This window comes from Aspergillus eucalypticola (assembly GCF_003184535.1).
Source record: "Aspergillus eucalypticola CBS 122712 chromosome Unknown BO83scaffold_53, whole genome shotgun sequence".
Lineage (NCBI taxonomy): Eukaryota > Fungi > Ascomycota > Eurotiomycetes > Eurotiales > Aspergillaceae > Aspergillus > Aspergillus eucalypticola.
In genome coordinates, this window is record NW_020290327.1 from 73304 (window position 1) to 101099 (window position 27796).

The 27796-nt window shown below is 37.5% G+C and overlaps 8 protein-coding genes across 8 annotated transcripts; 5 read left to right on the forward strand and 3 right to left on the reverse strand.

Moving 5' to 3' along the window:
- The first annotated feature begins 1137 nt into the window (after nucleotides 1-1137).
- On the forward strand, nucleotides 1138-4338 carry BO83DRAFT_383735 (Rab GTPase-binding exocyst subunit SEC15). The gene is made up of 9 exons (XM_025532540.1): nucleotides 1138-1425; nucleotides 1486-2478; nucleotides 2536-2667; nucleotides 2725-2826; nucleotides 2878-2987; nucleotides 3046-3181; nucleotides 3229-3678; nucleotides 3730-3980; nucleotides 4031-4338. The coding sequence occupies exons 1-9, from the start codon at nucleotides 1375-1377 to the stop codon at nucleotides 4107-4109; spliced, it is 2304 nt and encodes a 767-aa protein (XP_025381899.1). The 5' UTR covers nucleotides 1138-1374; the 3' UTR covers nucleotides 4110-4338.
- Nucleotides 4273-5857, reverse strand: hapE (CCAAT-binding factor complex subunit HapE). The gene is made up of 4 exons (XM_025528912.1): nucleotides 5413-5857; nucleotides 5306-5319; nucleotides 5181-5237; nucleotides 4273-5130 (listed from the first exon to the last, which is right to left on the reverse strand). Exons 1-4 carry the CDS (start codon nucleotides 5492-5494, stop codon nucleotides 4486-4488), a joined length of 798 nt encoding a protein of 265 aa, XP_025381900.1. The 5' UTR covers nucleotides 5495-5857; the 3' UTR covers nucleotides 4273-4485.
- A 1025-nt stretch (nucleotides 5858-6882) lies between these two features.
- Nucleotides 6883-7946, forward strand: BO83DRAFT_373516 (Fcf2 domain-containing protein; the record flags this gene model as incomplete). The annotated part of the gene is made up of 3 exons (XM_025530042.1): nucleotides 6883-7115; nucleotides 7172-7334; nucleotides 7572-7946. The coding sequence occupies exons 1-3, from the start codon at nucleotides 6931-6933 to the stop codon at nucleotides 7944-7946; spliced, it is 723 nt and encodes a 240-aa protein (XP_025381901.1). The 5' UTR covers nucleotides 6883-6930.
- Nucleotides 7824-9410, reverse strand: BO83DRAFT_373518 (purine-nucleoside phosphorylase; the record flags this gene model as incomplete). The annotated part of the gene is made up of 7 exons (XM_025530043.1): nucleotides 7824-8151; nucleotides 8210-8489; nucleotides 8542-8744; nucleotides 8803-8867; nucleotides 8936-9015; nucleotides 9076-9154; nucleotides 9209-9410. 7 exons carry the CDS (start codon nucleotides 9408-9410, stop codon nucleotides 8080-8082), a joined length of 981 nt encoding a protein of 326 aa, XP_025381902.1. The 3' UTR covers nucleotides 7824-8079.
- A 407-nt stretch (nucleotides 9411-9817) lies between these two features.
- On the forward strand, nucleotides 9818-11071 carry BO83DRAFT_412920 (mitochondrial 37S ribosomal protein uS10m; the record flags this gene model as incomplete). Its single annotated transcript, XM_025534450.1, has 5 exons — nucleotides 9818-9871; nucleotides 9929-10035; nucleotides 10096-10125; nucleotides 10190-10614; nucleotides 10687-11071. 5 exons carry the CDS (start codon nucleotides 9818-9820, stop codon nucleotides 10860-10862), a joined length of 792 nt encoding a protein of 263 aa, XP_025381903.1. The 3' UTR covers nucleotides 10863-11071.
- A 105-nt stretch (nucleotides 11072-11176) lies between these two features.
- Nucleotides 11177-12839, forward strand: BO83DRAFT_383738 (tryptophan--tRNA ligase MSW1). The gene is made up of 5 exons (XM_025532541.1): nucleotides 11177-11611; nucleotides 11660-11740; nucleotides 11826-11941; nucleotides 11989-12107; nucleotides 12179-12839. The coding sequence occupies exons 1-5, from the start codon at nucleotides 11201-11203 to the stop codon at nucleotides 12625-12627; spliced, it is 1176 nt and encodes a 391-aa protein (XP_025381904.1). The 5' UTR covers nucleotides 11177-11200; the 3' UTR covers nucleotides 12628-12839.
- Nucleotides 12840-14291: 1452 nt separating this feature from the next.
- Nucleotides 14292-16488, forward strand: BO83DRAFT_383739 (pepsin-like aspartic protease). Its single transcript, XM_025532542.1, has 3 exons — nucleotides 14292-14800; nucleotides 14858-15176; nucleotides 15260-16488. The coding sequence occupies exons 1-3, from the start codon at nucleotides 14600-14602 to the stop codon at nucleotides 16198-16200; spliced, it is 1461 nt and encodes a 486-aa protein (XP_025381905.1). The 5' UTR covers nucleotides 14292-14599; the 3' UTR covers nucleotides 16201-16488.
- A 526-nt stretch (nucleotides 16489-17014) lies between these two features.
- BO83DRAFT_327143 (N5-glutamine methyltransferase family protein) lies at nucleotides 17015-18229 on the reverse strand (the record flags this gene model as incomplete). The annotated part of the gene is made up of 2 exons (XM_025528073.1): nucleotides 17015-17849; nucleotides 17913-18229. The coding sequence occupies 2 exons, from the start codon at nucleotides 18227-18229 to the stop codon at nucleotides 17015-17017; spliced, it is 1152 nt and encodes a 383-aa protein (XP_025381906.1).
- Nucleotides 18230-27796: the final 9567 nt, after the last annotated feature.

Genomic DNA, 27796 nt, shown 5'->3' on the forward strand with positions numbered 1-27796 from the left:
ACCCCAACAGCATACCGCTTCTAGAGCCTGTTTTTACACATACTGCGACGGGACTGGAACCACAACCACCATCCCCAATCTAGGCGCCAAGGGTGGAGACTGAACAGTTCACCGATTTACACTGGGTTAATAACACAGGGAAGATGCCCCTTGTATATTTCATCTTTTGTAAAAGTCACAAAACATGTGAAATACGGGTAGGTACTCGGGAGATAGTCAAGATGCAGAGAACTTGTAGTGTCATTCCATTCGAGCAAGAGGGTTGTTAAAGCACTGTATACAGTAAGAGGTTGAATCCCAGACTCAAATAAACTGCCTCGATACCAATGCCCAAAGACAGAACATGGGAGAAACCCCTCACTTAATCCTCTCGGTTGCGCAAGTGGCCCATTGTAAGATGTTTCAAGGGTTAATAATGAACCAGAGAAGGCTGGTATCAGATTGCTACTTGTTGTTCATACTTGAGAGGAACCCAAACACATCAGCAACCTTCCCTCACGGTTCGTCCATCTCTTGATAGCTTGTTACGAAGGGGCTTGGAATACTCAGTGTCCTGGTTTTGCAAATGACTCCAAGCCTCTGTTCAGCTCCAAAAAAAAAAATGTTAATGCTAGTGCCAGTGATACTTTTCTTAGAAGGTAAAAGGTTAACGCAGAATAGACTAAGAAACGATAGCCGCCTTCAGGTCTATGCCAGCTGATCATACAGACCACTTCGGAGACTTTATAGGAGAGAAATTTGAAACTCTTGAAATTTACTCGGTGGGAAATATTAGGGGTTAAACAAACCAGGTATATGAAGAAGCGGACAAAATGATCCTTGGAGAACTGAAAATCGAGACAGTGAAACCCTAGTTGTTCTTAGCAGGTATGACTTTGGTCGCTAGACAACTCACAAATGCCCGTCTGATATTGTTTAGAGATCATAGTTCATAGTTCAATTAGAGTACCTTGGAGTAGTAATCTGAGTCTTGAGCGCCGAGCTTCACGCTTTCATTGGATATTGGACATAACTAAGTTTGGCTGTGTCCAAAACGGGCTAGAGCAATGTATGCCCGCGGCCCCATCTCGTGGGATCCCCGCAACGGCTGAGGAATCGGAAAGCTGGCAGGGAAACGTAACATTAAGAGTACAACTTATCACATATCATGGGGGTTTCAGCATACTGTGTAACCTTACCCGCGCAAACCGAGTGACTCTTCTGTGTCCGCGAATAGTTGACTTGCTTCTGGCAGTTCCTTTGAAGTCTTTACTGCCCCCTTTTTTTTTGGAGAATTTGACGCGCGTTTTGTCTTTGATAGTGAGCAAGTTGTCACACTAGTCGATTGGTTTCTGTTATCTACCGCAGCCGACTCCCACATACAAACTCGTCACAATGCCATCAGTGGCACCATCTCGCAATGAGTCGTCATACCTCCTGAATCAAGTACGCATGGGAAAAGAGTTTGTGCGACGGGCTACTAACTAATACTCATGGTCTCCATAGCTTATCATATCTCCCTCAGACGCGGACTACCTCGACCAATTGATTCCTTCCATCAAAGAGTACAGCGTCGGCAACCGAACATCACAACTATCACAGACTTTGTCTAGATTTGCTAGTGACAAGGAGGCTGAGATAGAGACAATATGCAATACCAATCACCAGGAATTCGTAACATCAGTGAATCAACTTTTGCGCATCAGGGAAGGTACAGTCAGCCTGACTGCTGAAATATTGGACCTTAACCAGTCGATACAAGCAAGCACCGAAAAGCTGGCTGAACAGAAGAGAGCTCTGGTAGAGTCACGGAGTCACCGGCAGAACATCGATGAGACTTCTAGAGCTATACAGGACTGTCTCGAGGTGTTGCGTCTCGCGAATCAAGTTCATGATCTACTCGCTAAGAAGAATCATTATGCCGCACTGCGCGCTTTAGAAGAATTGCAGAATGTCCATCTTAAAGGGGTGACGCAGTATAAAATCGCGGACATGATTCAGCGCTCAGTCCCAACAACACAAAAAGCAATAGCTGAAGCTGTCATGTCTGACCTTAATACTTGGCTATACAGAATCCGAGAAATGTCGCAGTACCTCGGAGAGATCGCTTTATATCATACAGACTTGCGAAAGACCAGGCATAAGGAGCGGACAGAGATATCTCCATATCTTGGTCAATTCAAGCTCAATTCGGCAATTGAGCTGGTATCCGACGAGAGCGAAGAGTACGATCTTTTGCAAAACGAGGAACTTCAAGTGGACTTTACGCCTTTATTTGAATGCCTCCACATTCATCGATCATTAGGGCATATGGATAGATTTCGAGCTGAGTACGCTAATACTCGGCGTCGGCAGAAGGAACTTTTGCTACCAGCCTCCATTACTCTTGTTGATGAAGATGGGGCTAGTCTGCACAATCTTCTCGAAGAAATGGCAGGGTTTGCCATTGTCGAGCGTTCTACAATGAAGAGGGTTCCGGACCTGAGGTCTTCTGTTGATGTGAGTTTGTTCTTTGAATGAACGGGTAGATTTGTTGGGCTGAACGAATTGGTAAAGGTCGATGAATTATGGGATTCTATGTGCCAAACTGCTGTGATCCTAATATCGGGGGCTCTCCATGAAGTTGACAATGCTGAAAGCCTACTGAAAATAAAAAATCTCATCGCATTGTTCATGCAAACAATGAATGTCTGTTGACCTCTGAGTCTGAATGTTGGCGAGACATACTGACGAATTTGAAAATAGACATGGGACTTTCACGTCGGGGTGTTCGATGACTTTCTCTTGATACTTTTTAGGAAATATGCCGACCTTCTCAAGAAAAGATTTAGTGACGATTTCCGAGAGGTATGTTTCCTTACCAATCGGTTCTGTTTCTCTATATTAAAACCCGTGAAGATAGTATCGACCGATGATTATATGCCTATGCCTATCCAGACAATCGAGGAATTTGACAAGGTACTGAATGTCAGTTGGTACAGCCCTGACAAGCCAAGGGAGGAGCAAGTGTACGTTCCTACTGTTAACTTAAGACACTTAAATCAATCATCACTAACGATAGCGCAGGTTTCCGTGTGTCTTACCATTTTCCCAAATGTATCCCTTATGCTGCATCGACATCCGAAACTTTCTGAATCAGTTCTACTTTTTTGCCAATGACGATTTCTCTCACCCCAGTCTCATTGACGAAACCCTAAGAGATGTAAGTATGCTATATCACATATACCTTCACACTTCTTACCATTCTAGGCACTGGATGAACTCCTATCAGACAAAGTTTGCGACACCCTTGTCGAACGTCTTTCCTCACAATATCTGGGGCAGATTGTGCAGATTCTGATAAACCTAGAGCATTTTGAGCTTGCCTGTCGCGAACTTGAGCTTTTACTCGCTGCTGCTCGATCACAGAATGTCTCCGGTGACGTGGTCACTTTGAACGCTACCGAGAAGTTCAGAAGCAATAAGAAAGCGGCAGAGAAACGTATCTTCGAAGTTGTCAATTCCAAGATTGATGACCTCATAGAAACGGCTGAGTACGATTGGATGGCATCTGTCCCACCCGCAGAGCCTAGCAACTACATGCAAACACTAACACGCTTCTTGTCAAACATCATGAACTCGACGCTGCTCGGCTTGCCGACAGAAATCAAAGAACTTATCTACTTCGACGCTCTCAGTCATGCCGCGAATATGATTCTTGTAAGTAGCGCTAAGCGATAAATCTACTGTATATCTGCTAACCTCCGTCAGGCACTCCCTCTCTCTCCGGAGGTGAAAAGGATCAACCCAAACGGTGTAATGGCTCTTGCAAAAGATGTCGAATACCTATCCCAATTTGTTGATGGTCTTGGTGTTCCCATACTCCGAGAAAACCTTGACGAGCTGCAACAGACTGTGCAATTGATGCAAGCAGATAACACTGACGAGTTCTATGATATATCTACGCGGAACAAGAAGTACGGTCGTGTGGACGCTATTCATGGTCCCGTCCTGTTAGAGAAGTGCGTTACCAACCACCATAGCCTGGATATTATTACTAACCAACAAGAAGGATCATACGTACCGTTCAAAGTCCTGTAAAAGCAGATAAATTCTCCACTCTCTCCTCGCGATTTGGCAAGAAGTCATGAATTGTGCTGACTACTTGGGCTACTTCAATTCTATGTACCATCGAGCAAGTGCACCAATTTTATTCAGGAAGAACGTGTTGAAAAATATGTGGGTATGAGATCTGCTTCACGATAACTCCGTAACATTTGCAACGCATAGCTGTTGCATCACAGTACATAGCTGGTCACTTCCTTGACCGGGTAGCGGATACGATGGCATGGTGCCGTTGTACTTATAATCCTCGTGTGCCGCTCAGGCTGTGCCTACTTTTGAGTGCCATCATCACTCACTTATTGGTGTCCAGTGCATTAGTCAAGGTTAAGCCAATGTAGATAACAGCTAAAACAATAGCAAAAGGGAAGAGACGAGAAAGGAGGTGGGGTTCTCGTGATAATATTAACATACCTGCTGAGGTGGTAGATGCGGATATGCTGCATACATTCCTTCGAACATTTGAGGCTGATGCTGACCATAGGCAGCCGTGGGGTCAGACTGCACAGCTCCAGCATACATCGTCGGCGGCCGGTACTCTTGATCTTGGAGCCCATGCTGACCCAGCGTACTATAGTCCGGCGGAGGCATGTGATGGGGAACACCGTGTTGAGATGGTGGCAGTTGGCCGGTAGCTCCTGCGGGGCCAGGAACGCCTGCAGAAGCTCCAGCTGTCTGGCTAGACCTCTTCGCATGGGACGTGGCCTCCTCGCGAGGTACTATGTCAATGAGGAAATCGAACATATCAGACTTTGATAGTGCTGCTGCAATATCAGACCTCTGTAGTGTACGGCGCTTGTTGTCCTCGGCATGAATCCATGCACGCATGGTCAGTTCAGTGATAAAGATATCACAGCCTTTGGCAAAAAGTATTGGTGCCTCCGCTGATATCATTTTAACTTCTGGGTCAGCCTTCATGACCTTTTTGATGCGAGCAAGTGGTAGCTGGTGTATCTTATAATCATGGTTGTCCGATTCTAGATGGTTGATGATGTGCTGCCAGTATGTTGTAAGTATATCACGGGCGGTTCCTTGCAAGCCTTGGTTGACCTGGCGGAATGTCAGTCATGCTATATTCTCTACCAATGTAGAAAACCCACATTCGCCCATGTCCCGGTATAGAGCTCGGCAACAGGCGCATAGCCTTGCGCAGAAAGCTAGACGTATATAGCATGTTAGCCTTAAGAACGTAGGCGTACTCGCAAGCTTCTAAAGGCGACCATACCGCTGCGCTAGCACCTAAGGACATGCCATCAGCCTTGAGCGTGGATTTTCACGTGTATATGTGTATGTAGACATGAACACGCGTAGGGGATTTTGAGGAATATTCACCATAATGCCCACCATTTCGGGTGTCGTACACAGGCTGCTGCCTGCCCTGCTGTGTTCCAGGGGTTTGTGCAGTTTGCTCCATGATTAAATGACTAGCCCAGCCACTTGTAAATAGATATAAGACGTGCGCAACAGTACTGTCACACACTCGTCTGGCAAATGATGAAAAGGCGATCTCAACAGGCGCGATAGCGGGGTGTTGGGACGCGACAGACTAGATAGAAGCAACCCAGCCGGTTTACCAAGAGGGTTGAGGGGTCGAAGTCTGGTTGAGGGGTCGAAGTCTGGTTGAGGGGTCGAAGTCTTGAAGTATAGTGACCTAGTGAGCTTTATGAAGTAACAGATCGATAATGGAGATAGAAGGCGCCAAACAGATGATTGTGTATCGATGCCTTTGTATGTAGGTAGCGTGCAACCATGGCAAAGACGCGGCGCCAAGCGTAGCGCAGCCCGAGTGACGCTAGCAGAAGCCTCTTGGCATTCAGACCCTGCGGAGGTCGATGACAACCCACACTTTTTACTCTGAACATACTCCATAGTAGTACTCCGTAGGATCGGTGCTACGTATAGGAGATCCATGATTTCGTTTCTTTCTTTTCCAGTGAGCTTGATAGTTTTTAATCATGTGTCAAATTTCACTTTCTGGCTTTTAAGTTCCAGCCAGTATTACGACACTTAAGTCAATGCATTGATTTTCGGGAACACAATTTGATACTTATACATCGGGCTGAGCGCTCACAATATCCGAACAGTATACGAATAACCTAATTGTACAGAGTGATAAATCACTAGAAAATGGCATGACTTTATGAGATCATGACGCTCACATGCCACATTGGTGCTCTGCACTCAAATCTTATACAAAGCAACTGGACCGAGCGACACTAGCTCTAAATAGTCAGGACCTTGCAATATGGGCTATACACTAGCATCCATACTCAACCAACCATTGACAGACAATCATCACTATGTAGTAACATGATGGATAAGTACTACATTTGATTTCCGACACCTTGAAGTGGACTGTTAGATGGCTATAGCAGCTCGGAAGAATTTCACTCGACCGCCGGAAAGTGGCAAGTTACAGAATAGATGTGACAAATTGTATATACACCCACAGTTTGAAGAATGAAGATTATCAGCCCTTCTTGTGCATGCAGAGCCAGTTGGTTTGATGCATTAGCGGTCAGCAAGTTGAAGGTGTTAAGAGGAGCGAAACAGATAGACAATTACTACTGATACCGAAGCAGTTCCAAAACGAGACTATAGGGCGGGAATAATAATAACCCGGTATTGCAGGCATATCTCCACATAGGTACTAGTTGCCAAGGGGTTAGTTAAGGTGAGGTTCCGCCCCACAACACAAATTTTCCATCGAGCTTGCCATTGAACTTCTTCCACAGGAAAGTAGCCCTGAATTTACGCTATAAATACCTACCTTGTGGGCTTCCACTTTCTGGTCTTCCTTTTACCTTAACTTGTGCACACACGAGTTACCTGAATCCTCTACTATAGGACATGACAGGTGCAACATGCATTGAACTTACCAGTGTCCCACCACAGGATGAGGTCAGGTTAAATGATGAAGATATTGAACAGTTGCTTTGCGAGGCTGAGGATCGCTTGAGGCCCAGTGATGCTACGGCCAATGCTTCCAATGCCGATAGCTTGATCAATGTGGGTTTGGAAGCAACCTCAGTTCAGTATGTGTACCCGTCGAAATTTGTACGCCTTCGAAAGCTAATTTGTTGTTGCTTAGTATCCCTAAGTTGGCACCAGGAGGCTCCCTAAGGCCATATGTCCGTCAACAAGATGATGTTGCAGTTGTGGAAGATGCCATCGGGGCAATGAAAAGCCCCAGCATCAGATCGCCACTCGAGATGCGACCGACTGGATTTAAAAGCTCAAAGCCAAGTTCCAAGGTAAGACGCGTTACTTCCCCTTGAAAACCTTTGTTGTGTCGTTTGTCACGGATGCTATGAGGAAAATTAATCCCATCGCGTAAGCGCTTGATGCAGCTAAACATCCCGTACTGGGATGCGCTGTGCCTATGAGAGTACACATTTTTGTTTCATAGTTACTCTGAGCATCAACCCCATCATTACTATCCTGCTATTTTGCCTATATGGGTGACGATAGCTAACTTGTCTTCTTTTCAGGACAAAGCCACAGCTGGCAGCGCTTGGTTCGATCTTCCAAAGACGGAGTTGACCACAGAACTCAAGAGAGACCTGCAGTTGCTTCGAATGCGCTCGGTATTGGATCCGAAGAGGCATTACAAGAAGGAGGGCGGCAAAGCACGCCCTCCTCAGTATTCTCAAGTGGGAACCATCATCGAAGGTCCGACTGAGTTTTTCAGTAGCCGCATCGCTAAGAGGGATAGAAAGAAGACTTTCGTTGAGGAAGCACTGGCAGCGGAGCAAGGAAACAAGCGATTTGAGGCTAAGTACAAGGACATCCAGTCTCTCAAGCAGAGCGGCAAACGTTCCTACTACAAGAATTTGCGAGCGAAACGGAACACGAGGAGCAAGTGAATGAATTGGTTTCTGTTCAGACAGTCATAATGACCAGTCTCTGGACAAAAGAAACCTAATTTGAAGTCTCTGACATTGCCGGAGCGTCTAGTTGTGCCCCAGTGCTCAAATAGTCCTCCCCATCCGCACTGACTCACCGGCCACCGATCGTATCTCCATACGAGCCTGACTGAAAGACATCCGCGATGGTTTGTATAACAAGCTTCTTGAATTGATAGTTACTATCAGTGCGCGAAAACTGGAGGGAGTCATGCGGTGCATACCTGCATGTCCGTGGCGGCGGAGCGGCCTGCCTCAAGGACTTCCTGATGGTCCGCTTTTCCTTCTTGCAAAATCTCACCGAGTTCTGCTACATCTTTCCCATGAAGACGGTGGTCGTCTCCGCGAGGCACTGGTGAGAGAACCGCGTTGTTCGTTACCAGGCTCAAAGCTAGGACTCTAATCCCGCAATGCCTGGCAACAACAATCTCCGGTACGGTCGACATCCCGACGAGATCGGCGCCTAGCTGGCGAAGCATACGGCATTCTGCTCGGGTCTCATAACTGAATCCTTTAGAATTCTGGTCATTAGCTCATCAAGATGGACAAAGCTTACCTAGGGCCCCCGACGAAGGCATACACTCCCTCATGCAGTCTTCTTTTGCTTTCTACATTTACAATCTTGGCCCATGCTTTGTGAACGTTACAACGCAATTGAAGGTCGTACGCATCTGATAGAGGTGGGAACCGGGGGCCAAACTCCTCCGAGTTCGGACCGCGTAGTGGATGAACCCCCGCCAGGCCAGCCAAGAATATGTGCTAGAAATTGAATGTGTTAAAGCTGTGCTTGGATGCTGTCAAGTAGTGATACACTTACATCGTTCAGCAGAACAATATCTCCTACCATATATTCAGGATTCAGTCCCCCGGCGGCGTTGGTTACTATAAACCAGTAAACTATCAGTAGTACATCACTTGGGGCTTCGACGAAGAAAGAGCATATAACTGACAGATAATTGTGTCAACCCCCAAGAGTTTGAAGACACGTATAGGAAATGTCACTTGGTCAATGGAATGCCCTTCGTAATAACTTTTGGAAGGTTTGATTAGCAAGCTAAGTAAATAATCCCTCTTGATGGAGCAGCCTCACTGAGCACGGCCAACCATCAACACTGTAGGTATATTTTCACTGAGTAGTCCAAAGACTAGTTTTCCTGCATGGCCAGCAACTTGATAAATGAGCGTAAAGCGTCACGGCTTTCGAATTATGAGGACACGGCTACCTGTTGAACGGGGAAAGTGGGGTATGGAAGCATAATCGAAATCGACTTGAGGCAAGCGATCAATGGTACCTGCGAGCCCTCCCAAACCAGAGCCACAGATTATTGCAACTCGAGGTGCTTTCAATGAATCCGGTAGGCGTTCCTTCAGGAATGAGCATGCCTCACTCGCATGTTGAAATGATGAGCTGCGAGAGGATGCCATGATTGCTTGAAGTATGATTCTCGTTCCACTTTCACGATAGTAGTGGTGGTGGGTAAGTTGGTTGTCAAAAAAGGTACTCCGGGGCCATAAAATATATCTACAGCGTTAGAATCAACTTGATTGTGCTCTTAATTCCCAAGAAAGCACGATTTATCATCCACAACTAGTAGTAGTATCTAGAAGCTGGTAAATAGTCATGTGATCGGATGAGCAAACAAGGCGGTCAATTTTCGTGGCCAATCAAGGGTGGCCTTCCGCTCGCTATCCTTGGGGCCCTGATGGAAAAAAGATTGTAGGTATTCAAGTGAGTTTATGTACAAGGTCCCTGCAATACTACGGACCTAGGGATTTGGCGCATTGTTCTTTGTGTTTCATTTATTCAACTCTTCCAGACATTGATTTCAACCATGACATTATCCCTCAACCCTCGGCTACTTAAATGCACTGGCAGGCAGTTCCAGGTAATCTTTCGTCACCCCATCCTACCCTTTTAGCGAAACCATACCAACAGCTTTCAGTTATTAGCAGGTTTCAGAGGTTACAGCACTTCCTCTGGGATAACCCATCCTGCACCGTCAACGACCGATACTCTCCCCCCAGCAGGCTCAGCTGAATCCAGTGCACTGTTAGCGCTCTCACGACCACCTTGAACAACTTCGAAGAGCTGACTTGTGTGTTCGTACAGGAAATCGACCGAGACGCAAACGAAACAATGGTCTGGACTTTGATTTATATCTCCAATAAATTGCTCTCGATGACATGCGCTCACTCATGATTAGGAGAGAACGCCTTGAGAGCATTAATAATAAGGCTCGACTTCCCAGGAGCGTTCAAGCTGTGTACCTACGACCCCTCCGGAGGAAGGCCGAATTTGGCCTGCCAGTTTGTGATCTTCAGTTGAGATCTTACAGCGTACGGAACGTCGAATTTTTCGCCGATTTTGCTGTGCGGGCGGCTTACTATTTGAACCTCCCTGTCTCGGGGCCGGTGCCCCTGCCACGAATTGTTGAGCGATGGACCGTTCCTAGAAGTAACTTCGTGCATAAAAAGAGTCAGGAGAATTTCGAAAGGATTACGCTCCGACGCTTGGTACAAATCAAAGACGGCAACCCTCAGGTTGTACAGACATGGCTAGCATTCTTGCGCAAGCATGCTTTCTACGGAGTCGGCATGAAAGCAAATGTTTGGGAACATGAAAGCCTTGGTATATTGCAATTCTTACCTTGCTTTGTATTCGATTTTGTTCGCCACGTCACTAACTATATCGTGATCACAGACGTAGCTGCAAACATGGACAGCACTCTTCCAGAAGTCGAGAAGTCGCTTCAGCCTTACCTTTCACAATTTGGTCAGCGGCAAGATGCAACATCTTGTGACTCGATTTCGGATATCCTGGACAACGAACGATTCGTTGCATACAAGGGCCCCTTAACTACAGCACGCAAGGCATAAGCACCATGTCATCCAATACTCTGTATAATATCACATAGTTGTCATCATCTTCTACGAATTTGCCAATCTCGACAATCCCACTTTTTATAATAGCTTTGTCCATAAGCCTTCCATAATGAGTTCTTGCTAGAGAAAGGCAGATGTATTGGTGTCATGTCTTTTGTTGCGGCTTATACGTGCTTTATGAGATTCATTTGAGTAGCCACTAGACAATCCTATTCAACAGCTGGGCCAACTAGTAGTCTAGTTAATCACGTGACCTAAATTGTGCAAAGCACGAAACAACCTCGGACATATACCTCCTTGGGACGGGCTTCCATGTGTTGAAAAGAACAGCCATGCATGTTAACATATGTCGGTATAGCCGCATCCTGACAATAGCTCATCGGCCTAGTTCGATTCAGCCCCAACTGGAGGTGGTTAGTCGGAAGCCGAGTAGTTTCAGCTTCCGAAGATGGAGTAGTTGCCAAACTCCACGCTCACCACGTTTTGCCAAAACGATCTTCTCCGGGATTCAACCCACAGGTGTACCGCATTTAGGGAATTACCTGGGTGCCCTAAGAGAATGGGTAAAGCTACAAGACGACGCCAGTGATGGGACGAGTTTGTACTTCTCCATAGTTGACCTGCATGCATTGACAGTACCCCAAGAAAGCGCCCAGCTGAGACAGTGGAGAAAAGAAGCACTTGCTACTCTAGTAGCTGCTGGCCTTGACCCCGATCGCTCAACCATATTCTACCAAAGTTCTGTATGTGATTAATTGGCTTTAACAGAGTCTCGCGCTAAACAGTACTAGGTAGCAGCGCATGCGGAATTGTTCTGGATCCTGTGCACAGTAGCCTCCATGGGATACCTGTCACGAATGACCCAGTGGAAGGTAAGCACACATGACAATGAAAATATTACAGAAAGTGTTGGGGATCTTCTGAGGAGGTTAGAGCCTTAGCATTGACACGGATTAGAGCAAACTCCAATTGCCTGAAGACACAACTCTAGATACTTCAGAGGCCAGGTCAAGGCTGCGACTCGGCCTTTTCTCGTATCCTGTTCTCCAAGCTGCGGACATACTAGTACACAGGTTCGTTATCACGACATTTAGTTTGATCACACACTAACACAACCCAGAGCTACACATGTTCCCGTCGGAGATGACCAGAAACAGCACCTTGAGTTTTCCAGAAACATAGCAAACAGCTTTAATCACGTCTATGGCACAGTGTTTCCAGCCCCAGAGTCACTTATATGTGTGTCCTTCATACGATGGTTTCATTGCATGCGGTAGAGAATATTGACTAACTTCAATTTCACCTATTAGCACCTGCAAAACGAGTCATGTCTCTCAAAGAGCCAACATTGAAGATGTCGAAATCTCATGTAGACGAACGGTCGAGAATCCTGCTCACTGATTCACCTGGCCAGATCCACAAAAAGCTTAAAGCGGCGCTTACTGACTCTGAAACAACAATAACTTACGATCCTCTTCGCAGGCCGGGCGTCTCTAATCTTCTGGAGCTTCTTAGCCACTTCGAGGGACGGTCGTGCGAAGAGTTAGTTCTGGAGTTCCAGTCAACCAGTCTGCGAGCACTTAAGGAGAACCTCGCCCATAAAATATCCAATCACCTGCAGCCTGTAAGAGAAAAATATTTCTCGCTGATGGAGGATAAGACTGGCTACCTTGAGGACATATCAGAGAAAGGTGCTCGAGCCGCTCGAGCCAACGCTGAGCTGACTATGACACGAGTCAGAGAAGCTATGGGCTTGTGAGGGTATATTCTGGTGCGACGTTCCGTTACGCCTTACCATTACGCCCTCGCTGTTTGCGCGCTTGTTTCTCCAATCTCTAGCCCTCCCCCATTTCTCCAGATGTACATATGATTCCCGGTGAACTAGCCGTGCTGGCATGATTGTTGGCAATGTGATTACCATGCGGTAATAATTCATATCATATTCTAATACATGCTAGGAGCTGCCCAAGGAACAACCGACGAACTTTGCCAAACAGATGTTGTAAGGCTTATATGACTTGACACACTGTGTTCAAGCAATGATTGGTGGAGGCTCTTTTAGGCTTCGGGATTTCAGTTTTTCGGTTAGCGCTGGGCCAGAACGCATGTTTCATCGCTGCTGCCTATGCCAGCATGCTACAAAGTACATCACTACAATACGAAAAGACAGCAAGGCAGAAGTCTCATTGAGTGCACACAGGCTAATGAGACTCCCCATACCACGTGCATGTTCAGGGCGCACAGTAGATCCCACATGCTCCACTTCAAATGACGACAAATTATATCCCTTGCTACTTCGTTGTATACGTAAACATGTGGGCTATCCGATATTGTTCGGTACTGCGGGTGAACGGCATAGCCAATATCTACAGCAATATGCGCAGACTGGTTGTATAATGTGGCGTTCATCCCACCAACGACATTAAATCCATAGCCATGATACGAGGACGTTTTTCATACGGATCTCAGCTTCGAAAACGCTTCTTCTATAACAACCACTAGGTGCATAAGTTGACTATTATCTTAAGAACCTGTAGACCTAAATGCAGATTTCAAACATGCATTCACTAGTGATCTGCCCACATACACAGTACATGCAGTTTATACGGGTGCTCCAAGGCCGCCATACCAGTTCCAGAAATGAAAGGACACTAGGTAGCTAGATTTCAACTCTATGAGTAGTCATCTACTCTGTAACTTCATTATGGACTCGCACGTGATATATTGGTTACAGCCTTTATCAGTCGATTGTGGCTGTGGAAAAAGTAATCTGATCATGGCGGTGTACACCGCACCTGCCACACACACTTCAGTGTTCTCCAAACCGTCTGCCCAGTTACTCAGTTTACGGCTGAACATTACATAAACAATTTGCGCGACCGAAGAGTGAGACTGTTCAAGGTTCTCCTTTGCCGCCCGAGCTAGCCGAATCACTGCCGGAATTGGCTTGCAAACCAAATCCGTCCGGGTGTGCCGTTTTCGCCCAAATGGCAGTTCCATTGAAACTTCCGTGTCCATACTTCTAACAATAGTATGCCAAGACCCAACACAATAAAGAAGCAACTGTGGCGTAGAATAGGGAGTCTCTTAGCTTACACTATTTGGGCATGACACTTGGTAGAAGTTTAGGCTAGGTAGCTTGTACAAAGCACTATCTTGGACCAATGATGGGATCCTGTACTCCGTGTACAATACTACATTGTATTTTAATTGAATCACCCTGTATGCTTATGCGTCTCTCTAGAAGAGATCCGGAATTAGTATCTTCTTGGACCCACAGGTGATGACGACAGCAGAATAATACTGTCCTGTCCGAGAGCTCAGCCTAGAATAAGTGGGGCATGGAGATCTGGGCCCGAGTCAATCAGCCGACTAGTCCCGGACCAACAACTGAAACCCAGTGTGCCTACTGCCTACTACGTATTATGTTCCAATATAATAGCAATATGCCCCCTCTCCTCAAGCATGTGTGGAGGTCAGAAACAGAAACTATCCGTTTTCTCATTACTAGATTTTCTCTATTGCAATATAATATCGTCACAGTCCGCTTCAACCTCCTATCCTATCCCTCTAACCAACGAACGCCGGAATAATCACCCTGTACCAGCTCATTTCCAGCACCATTAGTGAGCCCACACTGGAAATTCATTGCACAAAATAAAACTCGCAACTTTGCGGCACCTGAGCGATTTTGAGCCCGGAGAAGAACGGATAGAAGGGTGGGGGACACAATGTGGAGAGTTCTGTCTCTCTTGGTTGCTGTGTCTTTTGTTCCACTCGAGACAGTAGAGGCCTTGATACTTCAGCGAAGAGAAGTGCCCGCTGTTGTGACCCTAGATATCAAACGCAACGATGTGTCAGATCCTGTCATGAGGGACCGCGCAAGACGCAAGCGAGATACAACCACTGTTTCTCAGGCCCTGGATAATGAGGTATGCGAAGGATCCTGGATTTGTACCAGTGCGTGTTGGCTTACATGTCAATGAAAGGAAACGCTCTATTTCTGTAATATAACCCTTGGAACGCCAAAACAGAGCCTACGACTGGTTTTGGACACTGGGAGCAGTGACCTTTGGTGCAACGCAGCGAATTCTACGCTTTGCTCCTCGTCGACAGATCCGTGCAGTACATCCGGCACTTACGATTCTGACAAGTCTACAACGTACACATATGTCTCGTCTGACTTCAATATATCTTATGCGGATGGAACCGGTGCGGCTGGTGTTTACGCAACCGATACTCTCCATATAGGTGGTTCGACGTTGGAGGACTTCCAATTTGGTATCGGGTATACGTCAAGTTCCTCCGGTACGTGGAATTCCCAGTTACAGAAATCCCATGCGCCAACAGGCGCTCGTTTTAGTGTATCATCAACTGACTCCTATCTATAGAGGGTGTTTTGGGCATCGGCTATACTTCGAATGAGGTCCAAGTCGGCCGCTTCGGTGATAGCGCCTATCCTAACCTTCCCAGGGCAATGGTGAAAAATGGTTTGATAAAGTCTAATGCCTACAGCCTATGGTTGAACGATCTAGATGCCAATACGGGTTCCATTCTTTTTGGAGGCGTGAATACGAAGAAATATCACGGTGAACTACAAACCCTTCCAATTCAGAAGGTTAATGGCATCTATTCCGAATTCATAATCGCTCTTACTGGAGTCGGCTTCACTTCGGGATCAAGCAGTCGCAATTACTCGTCAGATGCGCTTCCGGCTGCCGTTTTGCTTGATTCTGGTAGTTCCCTTACATATCTTCCAGATTCCATCGTCGAAGACATCTATAATGATTTTAGTGTTGTGTACGAACAATCTTCTGGTGTTGGCTATGTGCCTTGCAGTCTGGCACAAAACAACACTAATATCACCTACACTTTCTCATCGCCTACTATTGCTGTTGGGGTAGACGAGCTTGTTCTCGACGTGGGTGATCTCTTATTTCAGGACGGAGAACGCGCTTGTGTCTTTGGAATCGTCCCCGCTGGTGATAGTACCGCTGTCTTGGGGGACACCTTTTTACGCAGTGCGTACGTTGTCTACGACCTAGCGAACAATGAGATTTCCCTCGCCAACACTAACTTTGATGCGACGGGAAACGACATCTTGGAAATTGGAACAGGAGAAGACTCTGTGCCCGGTGCTACTAAAGTCGCTAATCCTGTCACGACGGTGGCAGTTGATGGCTCTGGTGCAAGGATTGGTGGCCCGACTGGTGCAACTTTCACTAGCATTCCATCCGCAACGAGTGGAGGCCATGCTACAGCAGGGCTGATGGGTGCTACAAAACTTATAGCTTTTGCTGCTGCTGTGATTGGGTACATGCTGACTTTCTAACCTTCCTTGATGCACATTCACTTGGAGGTGACTTACTGGACATTTCCTCTTTGTATGCTGGCTTGCCCTTCTGTACATGCGCCAGTGGCCTTGCCTACTCGGTATGCTTTAAACTCGCGATACCCATGGCTTTTGATTTCAGACGCTTATTTACTGTGTTCCTGGTGGGACACTATCATATTGTGAAACATATTGTACGGTCTCGGAAAAATCCGAATATATATTATGATTATGAGTGCGGATCGCGAATTCGATGATTAGGACAGAATATATTTTGGCGATACCGTTGTTTTATGAGACTTACTGGTCCCTGTGGTAGGAGTAGAGACAAATCAACGTCTTCTTTTACGCCGGGGGGAGGCGCAGGTCTGTGAGTTCCCCGTTCGTGTAGCAAATGGTATCAATAGGCTGCGGGAGTCTCCACATGAGGCCTGATAGATTTAACACAGTATACTCTAACACAATTTATACAGCTCCCATGTGATTAGTATGTTCATGTCCAACAAGTCCTTTATGACCTGTCCAATGTCACCACCTAGGGCATCCATACGAATAATGGCAGCGGTCAACATGGATAACCGGTTTAATCTTCCATCAACGGATGGTATAATAACCTTTTATTGTATCAAAAAATCGCACCCAGGCTGCCCTACATCATGATAGGGTATTTGCTCTGAATCCCCATTAGCCCACTTACTGCACAGTGCTTGTTCCCTTCTTATCGATAGAAGAGTATACAAGTGAGTCCTTGGTCATACAATTGACTTGGCTGCACTTTAGTCCCCACATTGTATCATGCTGAGCCAATGTGCTTTCACTTCGAATCAGAGGTAGGTTGACCACAGGTCGTAGTATTCCCCAATCCAAGTCTCTGTACTATAACCATACATGGCTCAGAAACGTCGTGAGCGCTCTTGTTCAAAGTCCCATCATTAGCTGGCCAAATACTGATGCACAAATCATCCACTTGTAGATATTGTGCTGCCAAGGCACGGCACAAAGCTGCCACACGCTCGCCCTGTGAATGGTCACCACATTCGAGCATTACAAGTCTTACCTTCCTCTTGAAGGAAAATGACAAAATATGATAGTAAAAGATATCCTCCTGCCGGTGCAGCGGTATTTTCAGAGCGTCACCGAGCACTGGAGGGACCAATGCAATCCTCGGCTCGTACATCCGAACACTTCGTGCAGTGGTCCCATTTCCATATGATTTCTCAGATATATACGGTGGGTTTGATATGATCACATCGAGATGGCACGCTGTACGCAGCGTTGATTCGGGAGTATCGCCCAGAGCTTGCTCCTCATTCGATGCATCAACAGGTACACCGCAGAGGACATTGCCTTTTCTGAAAGTAATATCCGCCATCGCTCGATCCAACAATTTTCCTTGTCGGATATTATATTTCAAATTCCTTCTCGCCAGTTTAATTGCTGTAGTACTAATATCGATCCCGACGATGGACAAGTGCTGTACATGTGGCGCGACAAGAGCATGCAAAAGGAGGGATATGCATCCTGTTCCCGTGCAAAGGTCTATCACACGTACAGATATAGCATGAGGGTTGATCAGAGATTGACTGGCATTGACGACATTGCGCGAAATCAGGTTGGCAGCGTGGAAGGTGAATGTCTCAGTTTCGGGCCTAGAAAGATAATTGCCCACTTAGCACATTCTATACAGGAATGGTCGATCTTGTACAAAATACCTAGGTATCAGGACTTCTTTCCTACACAGGATGTCCAAGTCCCCAAAGGGCTGGTCACCAAGTATGTACTGGAGAGGTTGGCCTCGAGACCGTGCCCGGCACATTGATCTCAGAGTACTTCGCCATCCCTGGTGAAGTTTGGGTTTGGTGGTCTCAATTCTTAAAGGGTTTGACTGGGCTTGAGAAACAGCCCGATTCCTCATCCAGCCCAATTCACTTTTGGCCAGATCAAGGGAGCGACATTCCTGTAGAAGCAATGGAAGAAGATGATCCTGTCGATGTGCATCCAAAATTGTTCTACTGGGTATTCGTGGCATAGCTCCCTTTGGTCCAAATTGGTGTGATGCTTCTCGCATACCATCGGGGAGACTGTGAAGGTCGGGTACCTTACTGTTAGATGTGGGGCAGCTGTCAGGAACCAACTCTGAATACTCTGGATTCAAACTACTCAGCTATCTGATAAAATACGAGTATTATGAGCTTATCAGCTCAGGACAGATATGATTCATCCTTAGATTGATTTAAGGTTTTCTATGTGATTATACCAGTCTGCCTTGGCTACTATCAGAATTTAATCTAATATACTTCAGATAGTAAAAAGACTAGAACTTTTTATCAGTAAATTGGTATAAGAGTCAATCAAATCTATATTGATTGGCATATATAAACTGGATTACAAAACATAAGAAGATAAAGAATGATATATAAGAAATTATTTATAAATAATAAAAATAAGTAAATAAAGCAAAATAAAGATAATAAATAGATTTTATACTCTATAATCTGGCTATTTATCTCCAAATACCGCTTGCTATTGTATTTTTATTTATTAGACTAAACTAGTCTCAGTTAGCAGAATATTATTATCTATAATATTCAGTATATAATTATGAGTCTCAGGCCCTCAACCGCAATGAGTTACTGTAATAATCATGTAAAGGAACTAAAATAAATAAATTTACTATATATAATTCTTAAGTCTATGTCAAGGAGCTGGCTGGCTGGCTGGCTTGGTCGCAGGTCAGGTGAGGTAGTAGGACTAGCAGTTCTAGCTAGAGGCTACTTAATATAAGTCTTCTGGATTCTATCTTCTAGCTACTTAGTGGGATTATTTTCAGATTCATTAATAAGATATAGCTTAAGAAACTATAAGAGAATTATTAATTTAGCAGAGATTTAAGTGGGTTAAAAATTATAGATTTAGAGATAGATAAATCAAGAAATAAAAAAGAATAAATAGATTAAATAAGTTAGTTAGATCAGGCAGATTAAATAAATACTCTAGGTTTATACTATAATGATATATTTCTGTTTTTAAGCCAATCTCTGTTAAGGCAATGGCTCAGCGCTCAGGTTTATTAAAATAACAATAATAAGAATTCTTAATAACTAATGAATATTCTGAAAATACTATACAGATTTTATGGTAAGATTAAGGTATCTGTCAAACCCTAGGATCGCTTCTCTGTCCTGGTTAGCTTAGCTTCACTGGTATACGTACCGTCGAACTGGGTCGAGGAGGTATCAGGCCGATAACTATCCGAGGACAATTGGTCTTGGACGTGAGAAGAGAAGTAGGGCCAGATAGTGCCGCGCAGCTATCCGTAAGTAAGTGCGGACGAGTGTTCTATCGCTAAGCTTCCAAACGTATGGTTACTTAAAGACAGTGTTATTGAGCACGGAGAACAGAACTAGCTAAGTACATGAGAGAGTGTCCTTATATATCCTATCCTCCGTATACCATATCATATACCTTTCTGGGTAGATCGATGGTCGATCCAATCGTAGTCCAAGGTTCCAGTATACCCTAAGTATACCCTCAATGGTAGGCATGATGGTAGATGGTCACGTGATACGTGGCCGTTCTGGGCGTCGTAAGGGTAATCGGGAATTCTACTAAATAACAACTTGGCTTTGCCCGAGCGCTGCCCTTATCGGCGCTTTCTGCCTGGCGAGTCCGCCTTACTAGTAGATTAACTAGCAGGGGTCCGTAACAGTATCTTATTTATTAATAATATAGATTAACCGGGGGCGTCTACAGTCCTAATAATTATATATAAATTTAAAAATATCCTTTAATCTTTTTTTTAAGTCTATTAACTTTTAAATAGAATAGTAAAGATATATATTATTTATCGGTTGGAATTCAACTTTACCCTCTTAATTGAATTCTTATCTACTTATTTATAATTAATCGTTTCCATGAAAATCTAGATTAATCATATGCCCCATATATAAATATATAGAGTTTCTAATGTTGATAAAGCATATTAGACTTACTTCTTATGGATCTTAGTATTTTCTCTTTTATATATAATTCTTATATTATTCTGATTATATTATATAATAATTTCTCTATTTTCTAATTGAATTAATGATTTATAAAAGATTTATTTATTATAAATAGTGTATTAAAGATGAATAAAACCTTTTATTTCCTGCTCAATTATGTTCAAAATCTTTTAAACTAATTATCTAATTCATTTACTTTCTATCTAAGGATCTATTTCTTTTAATTTTAAGAATTGGATTGTTTCTCTTTAATAACTATAATAATTATATTCTTTATGTCTATTATTTTATCTTATATTATGATTATATTTAGTCTCCTATTTATGACTAGTATTATGTAATCTGATTATATAATTATTATATAATTATTATCTTATTATATTTTCTTTAACTGTAAAATTAAAGAAATTATCTTATTTTCTTATCAGGTCTAGTCCTACTAGACTACTTATTTATTTTAGTTTAGTATTCTTAGGCTGCTTGACAGTTAGAAGCCCGGCTTATTTTTACCTTAAAATTTTTGTTCAATAGGTTTTATTAGTTAAACATTATTGAAATAATATCAGAAATAAAAAAGCTTATTAATTAACTTATTACTTCCCGTGATTAGCCAATATAGATTAAAAGATTAGAATTCTTGCTGAAGTAAAACAAGTATAATAATATATTAACTCTAATTAATTAAGTTAATTAAATATATTAAAGTAACTAAACAGACTAAACTAAGTAAATATCTTAAATGATAATTTATCAGCTGACTAACGAGAAATCTATTATTAATTATACAAAAAATTATAAAATATCTCATCAGGTGATTTCTACTGGATTATTGATAATTGTTAGGGGCGATGTAGGAGACGTGATAAGTTCGATTGTATGCGCGAATACTAGCTGTCGTTCTGCTTTGAACTGATCGCTGGCCTCCCGCAGTGTTGGGGGGGCCAGCGAGGTGCGATATAGGAGCAAATCACATGACATCGCCTAATCCACGTGATCCGCGACCGTGTGTTACTCACATGACCCGCCGGGTCGCAGCAAACTGGCAGATCCACTCTAACAATAATATTATTATATATATATAATTTACTATCTTAATTTTATAAATGATTAATTTTAGATGAAAATAACATGTGAAAAATTTTCAAAATTTGGAAAAAATATTAATGTCTATTACAGAGGCAATAAAATATAAGTTAATTGAAAAATAACATTTATTTTATATACTATCTCATTTTAATCTTGAAATTTATATTCTATTATATAAATTTTTATATTCTAAATACAAACAGATACACATATTAGGGATTCAGTAATTATTATATATATGATATAATTTTATAGAATAAATTTAATTTTTTTACTAATATTCTAAATAATATAGATTAAGAAGTTACTTGGTTAAATAGAAATTTATTATTAATTCCTGTTTTTTTAAAGATAACTTATAGAAGCAGATGATTCGATAATCATCATCAACAAAAATTAAATGCAAATTCAACTTTTAGAAATTAATTTAAAATGATTTAATAAATTTAACTAATTATTTAAGGCTTATAATCAACTCAAACGTTCTTAATAATGATAAATAAAAAATAATTTCTAATTTCAATAATATCTATATATATATAAAATAAAATAATCGAAAGATTAGAAATCTGATTCAGAAATTATTATAAAATTTAGAAGAATCTATAAAGATAATCATTTTTAATATATATTTTGAAAAAGTAAAGAAAAGATTTATGAAAAATATTAGGAATTTCAATAAAAATTTAAAGAATTTATCTAATTTTATGATTTTATAAGTATCTTTATTAAAGTTAATTAGATTATTAATATAATTAGATCTTTGATACAGGATCTGATATATATATTAATAATATTTAATAATATTTTACTTGTCAAGGTACGGGTTGGCTGACTGGTTTGGTCACAGGCAAGATAGTAGGACTAGCAGTTCTAGCTGGAGGCTTCTTGATATAAGACTTTGAGATTCTATCTTCTAGCTATTTAATCAGACTATTCTCAGATTTATAAATAAAATATAACTTAGAAATTTATAACAGGATCAGAAACAGACAGAAGATTAAAAAGATTATAAATTATATATAAAATAGATAAAAAAGAAGAAATTAAATAGATTTCATAAATATTAAACAGATTAAGTAAGTACTCTACATTTATGTTATAGTAATATATTTTTTAGATTAAGTTCTGTTAAGACACTGGCCCGTGTGAGCGCCAATCAAATACTCATATTCGGAGCGTCTAAACTAAAATATCAAACATAGGAGGAAAAAGGAAAGGAGTATGGGAGGATATATATAAATAATAAAAATAAGTAAGTAAGATAAAATAAATAAAATAAATAAAATAAGATTATATATAATAAATAAAATAAGTAAAAACTAGATTATATATCTCAGTTATATTTTATTATTATATTATCTTTTTTTTTAAGACTGGCTGTCTTTAGTTAGAAATATATTATTATCTTTATAATCTAGCATGAACTTATCAGCCTCAGCAGCGACCAGCTACTATAACAGTTACTTAAGAAGTCCAGGACAGGTGGGATATTTAATATAATAATTTTATAAATAAAATAAAATATTCTTAAAATTTCTAGTTAGATATTATATATAATCTATTTTATTTAAAGCAAGCCATTTAATCCTGTATTATAAATAATTATAATATAATTAATTAACTAGTATCTCTTTAACTTTTTATTTTATTTAATTATTAACTTTAATAGGAACAGCAGTATCTTGAATTTAATTAAATAAAATTTCCAAGGAATTCTGTAAATATAATTTTTTAAAATAAAAAATTAAATACACTTGTATATTCTTAAGAAAATAAATCTTATATATATTATTTATTTTATTAATAATCAGAATTAATTTATACCAGCTATTAGAAAGTTTTTATAAAAATTAATTCTAGTACCAGTTTCTTATATTAATAAAGATTTTATTACTGATATTAAAATTTTCTAGATAATATTAATAATTTATTTACTAAATTTATTAATTTTAGATTTCTTAGATACTTTTCTGAGTAAAGAACTAGATTTATTTTATTTAATAAATAAATTCTTATATCTAATTCCAGATAATTATATACAGTAAAAAATCTGTAAGTAATATCTAATTAAATAATATTTTAAATTTATAATCTCTCTCTACTATAAATAATAATAATCCAGTAAATTTGTGCGGGAGAGTAGTAACAGTAAAATTAATTAAAAATAATAATTTTAATTAGTTATTTTAAAAATAGTTAATAGAAAGGATAAGTTATTAAATTATATATTAATTAATAATTTTTATCTGTCTATCAGTTTGGAGATAGTATATAATAGAAAATTTTAATTTAATTTATAAAATTTTATAAAATTTATTTTAGAAATTAACTATAAACTAATCTTCTTAATTAGAGATAATTATATTTAATAATCTTGTCTAAGTATATATCTAGTTTATAAATAAATATATTATATCTTATATAAATATTTATTTAGTATATAAAATAGAGACTATATACTTACTAAAATAATTTATTATAATAAAAACTATATTATAGCTGTAATAGTCTTTTAGAAAGAAGTGAAAATCCATTAAAATATATTATTATAAATATATAAAAATTAATAAAGAATAGAACAGGTTTAAAAATAAATTATAATAAATATTTTATATTTATATTTTAAATAATTATTTATATAATATTAAATATTCCTGTTCTAGATATTTTAATAATATTAATATTTTATAAGAACTATCATCTTCGTGTATCCAGAGTATATAAATAATAATTAATAATAAATTTTATTTAATAATTATATTTAAAGATCTCTCTTATCAGGAATTATTAATTAATTTTAATATAATAATAATTTATTTTTTTAAAAAAACTTATTATTTAATTATTATATTTTTTCTCAGAGAAATTCCAAAGATAAATAGATATAATCAATATTTAATATATAATTAATTATATAAAGATTCAACTCCACGGGAATTACTATTATAATAGATTTAAAAAATATAAATTAAAGTTTAAAAATAATTTTTAACTTTAATTAATCTAGTTTTAATAATATCTGAAAATAGTAATTTTTAAATTATCTAATAATAAATTCTTTATAAATAAAATAATCAGCTAGAGTATTATTTTTTCCTAGATAATAATAGATAATAAAATAATAATAAAAAAATATCTTTATCTAGTAGATTTATTAAATATTAAATTTTTTAGTAATTATAAAATACTCTAAGATTTAATAATTTATAAAAATATTAAATTTTTTTAATTATTATAAATTTTTTAATTTAATACGCCACTCTGCCAGAGCTTGTATAATTACTAATAATTTTTTATTATAAATATATAATTATATTTAGATAAGGACATAATCTTAGAATAATAAATTATAAAATATTATATTTTATTAATTTATTAGAAGAGAACTTTTATTATTATTTTATTAATAATATTAATTTCCACCCGCGTAAATCTAGAGGGGTTGTAGTATATTAATATAAATATAAATATTAAAATTTTCTTTAAAGTCTGGAAGATTTTCTTATAAATATTTTTCCAGATTAATTAAATTATAAATTTTATAATTTAACTATATTCTTTTATAAATTAGCAGTAAAAGTTATAGAAGCTTAAAAAAAACTAGATTTTTTTAATAATTATAAAATATTATTATTTAGTAATTACAGTAGTCTTAGCTGAATCTATATATATATTATTAATAAAAATTATAAAGTCTAGAAATTTTATCTTTATTATATAAAATTTATATTTATAAATAGCAGCCTGAAGGCTGGCAGTATAAAAATATTCTAGAATTTAATATATATAAAATTTATATTCAGCTTTATTTTTACTGAAGATTAATATATAATTAATATAAATAATAATAAACTTATCTAGAAAATCTATAAAAATCTTATTAATAAATTACTGGAAAGAAGCTGGACTGTTAGTAAAATTAAATAATAATATATAATATTTATAAATTTTATAATAAATATAGAATATTATTAGATCCTTGAAACTAGAATTTATATAAATTTAATAAAATTCTTAATAAATATTAAATTTAATAAAAATTTTAGTATTCTTCAGCCAGTCTATTATTTTATTAATAAATAAAATTAAATAAAGATTTTTATAAATCAATATATTTAATTTTTAATAATTAATATATAAATATAGTCCTCCTCCGGGCTTCTATACCATGAGAATAAAAAAGATAAATAATATAATTTTAAAAATAATAAATTTCTTTTTAAATTTTTAATAATATATTATTAGATAATCTTAAGTTTTTTCAGAATTATTTTATATAAAGAAACTGTTTCCAGCAAGTTTTTTTCTTTTAATTTTTTCTGATAATTATAGAGACAGGATAGTAAAAGAATATTTAATTTTTTTTTAAAAAAATATTTATTAAATTATAATAATATTTAAATAAAATTTACTTAATTTATTTTTTTTTATTATTTTAAAATTTTAATTTACAGAATCTTACTTCTCCAAGATTATTTTTTTAATTATATTTAGAAATATAATAAATATCTTAGATTTCTAGTTTTAAAAAATATTTATAAAATATAATAATTTTAATTAATATTATTTTAATTTTATTTAGTATACTCTTACTGCGAGATCTTAGAAATAATATAAATTACTAATATTAAAAATTTTAATTATTAATATTATAATTTATCTTAGTTAATATCTCTTGCAGGAAGCTCCGGAAGATTTATAAAAATATAAATTTATATTCTAGAATTAATATAAAATATAATAATTTTAATATTTTTTAAAAATATTTATTCTGGTAAGTAGTATCCTGCTAGTAATTTTAATTTATAAAATACTAGTCTAGAATATTTTATAAAATTTAATATAATAAATCTGCTCTGATCTTATTTTATAACAGGAACTGGTCAGGCTAAATAAATTAATAATATTAATAATTTAATAAGATTTTATATTTTATAAACCATATCCTGTCCAGTATAATATTATACTAACTGAGATTAAGAATTAGAAAGAATATATTATTAAATTATTATTTATTAATAATAAAACTAAAATAAATAATATATATTAAAAATATAATAGTTTTTCTATTAAATTTTATTATAATATATTCAGTTATTAAGGAGATTGTTTTACTTTGAAATTAATATATTAATTTAATTATAAAATTAATATTTATATATATAAATATATTTACTTTAGTATCTGTTGAAATATAAATAGATATTATTAATCTATTCTTCAATATTAAAATATTTATTATAAAATTTTTATTTTCTTAGTTTAGCAGAATCTATAAATCTAATATATTTAAATAAATTTTTATTTTATCTAGAAAAGAGATTTTTTTTAAATATTATTTTTTATTTATTTATTTTTTTTTATAATCTCCAGCTGTTTAATCTAGATTATTTTTTTTTAAAATAATTTTTAGCTAGATAATTTTATTCTTAATAAATAAAGTATTATTTATTAATTATTATATAAATATAGTTCTTAGACTCTAGACTTAAAGTATAACTAGTAACTCAGAAAATTTAGATATTAATAAAAATAAGAAGAGCAGAGATAATAATATCTAAAATAATTAATAAAATATAATAAAATAATAAACCAGCTTTATTAAATTATTTTATTATTTAATTAATAAGATCTGAAGTAACAGCATAAAATCTAATAAATTAATTAAAATTTATTTTATTATTTATAAATTAGATTATAATTATCTTTTTCAGTTTAAAAGATAGTTACTAATACAGATTATTTTTTTAATAAATCTTAATAATACCAGCTTCCACGGTCAGGTATTAAAATATAAAGATAAAATTATAAAATTTTTTTTTAAATATTATTTTTAATTTTTAATATTAGTACTAGGCGTTATAAGCTTTATTTAGATTAGTAAAGATTATTTTTAAATATTTTAATATATTAGTAGTATTTTTGTAAGAATCAGTTATTTTAAAATAAAATTAAAATATTAAATATTTTCAGATGTCTTCTTTACAGTAATTATTCATGTATATATATTAGATAACTAATATAGTTAGATAGTTTATATTAGTTTTTAATTTTTATTATATTATAATTAACTAGTCTTTGAAAGTCAGAATCTTTTTATTATTAAATATTAAAAAATTAAAGATTTTTAAAAATTTTTTAGATTCAGGAGTCTCAGCTCTCTGGTTATTATAAATTATATAATATATTATTAATACTATTTATATATTATATTTCTAGAAAATATTATTATATTTTTTAATCAGCTTATTCTGTTTTTAGGTAAGTATATTATACTTATCAGTTATAATATTTAATTTTAATTTTATTTTATTTATAAGATTAAGAATTAAATTAAAAATCTTTTTTAAATTTTTTTTATATATTTTATTAAATTCTTTCTGGATAATTTTTTTATGGTTGTTGATTTTTCTATTTAATAGAATAGTTAGATATTATCTCAGGTTTTTTTTATATAGAATAGAGCCAGCCTGGCTTTCTCTAGCTATTATAATTTAAAGAAA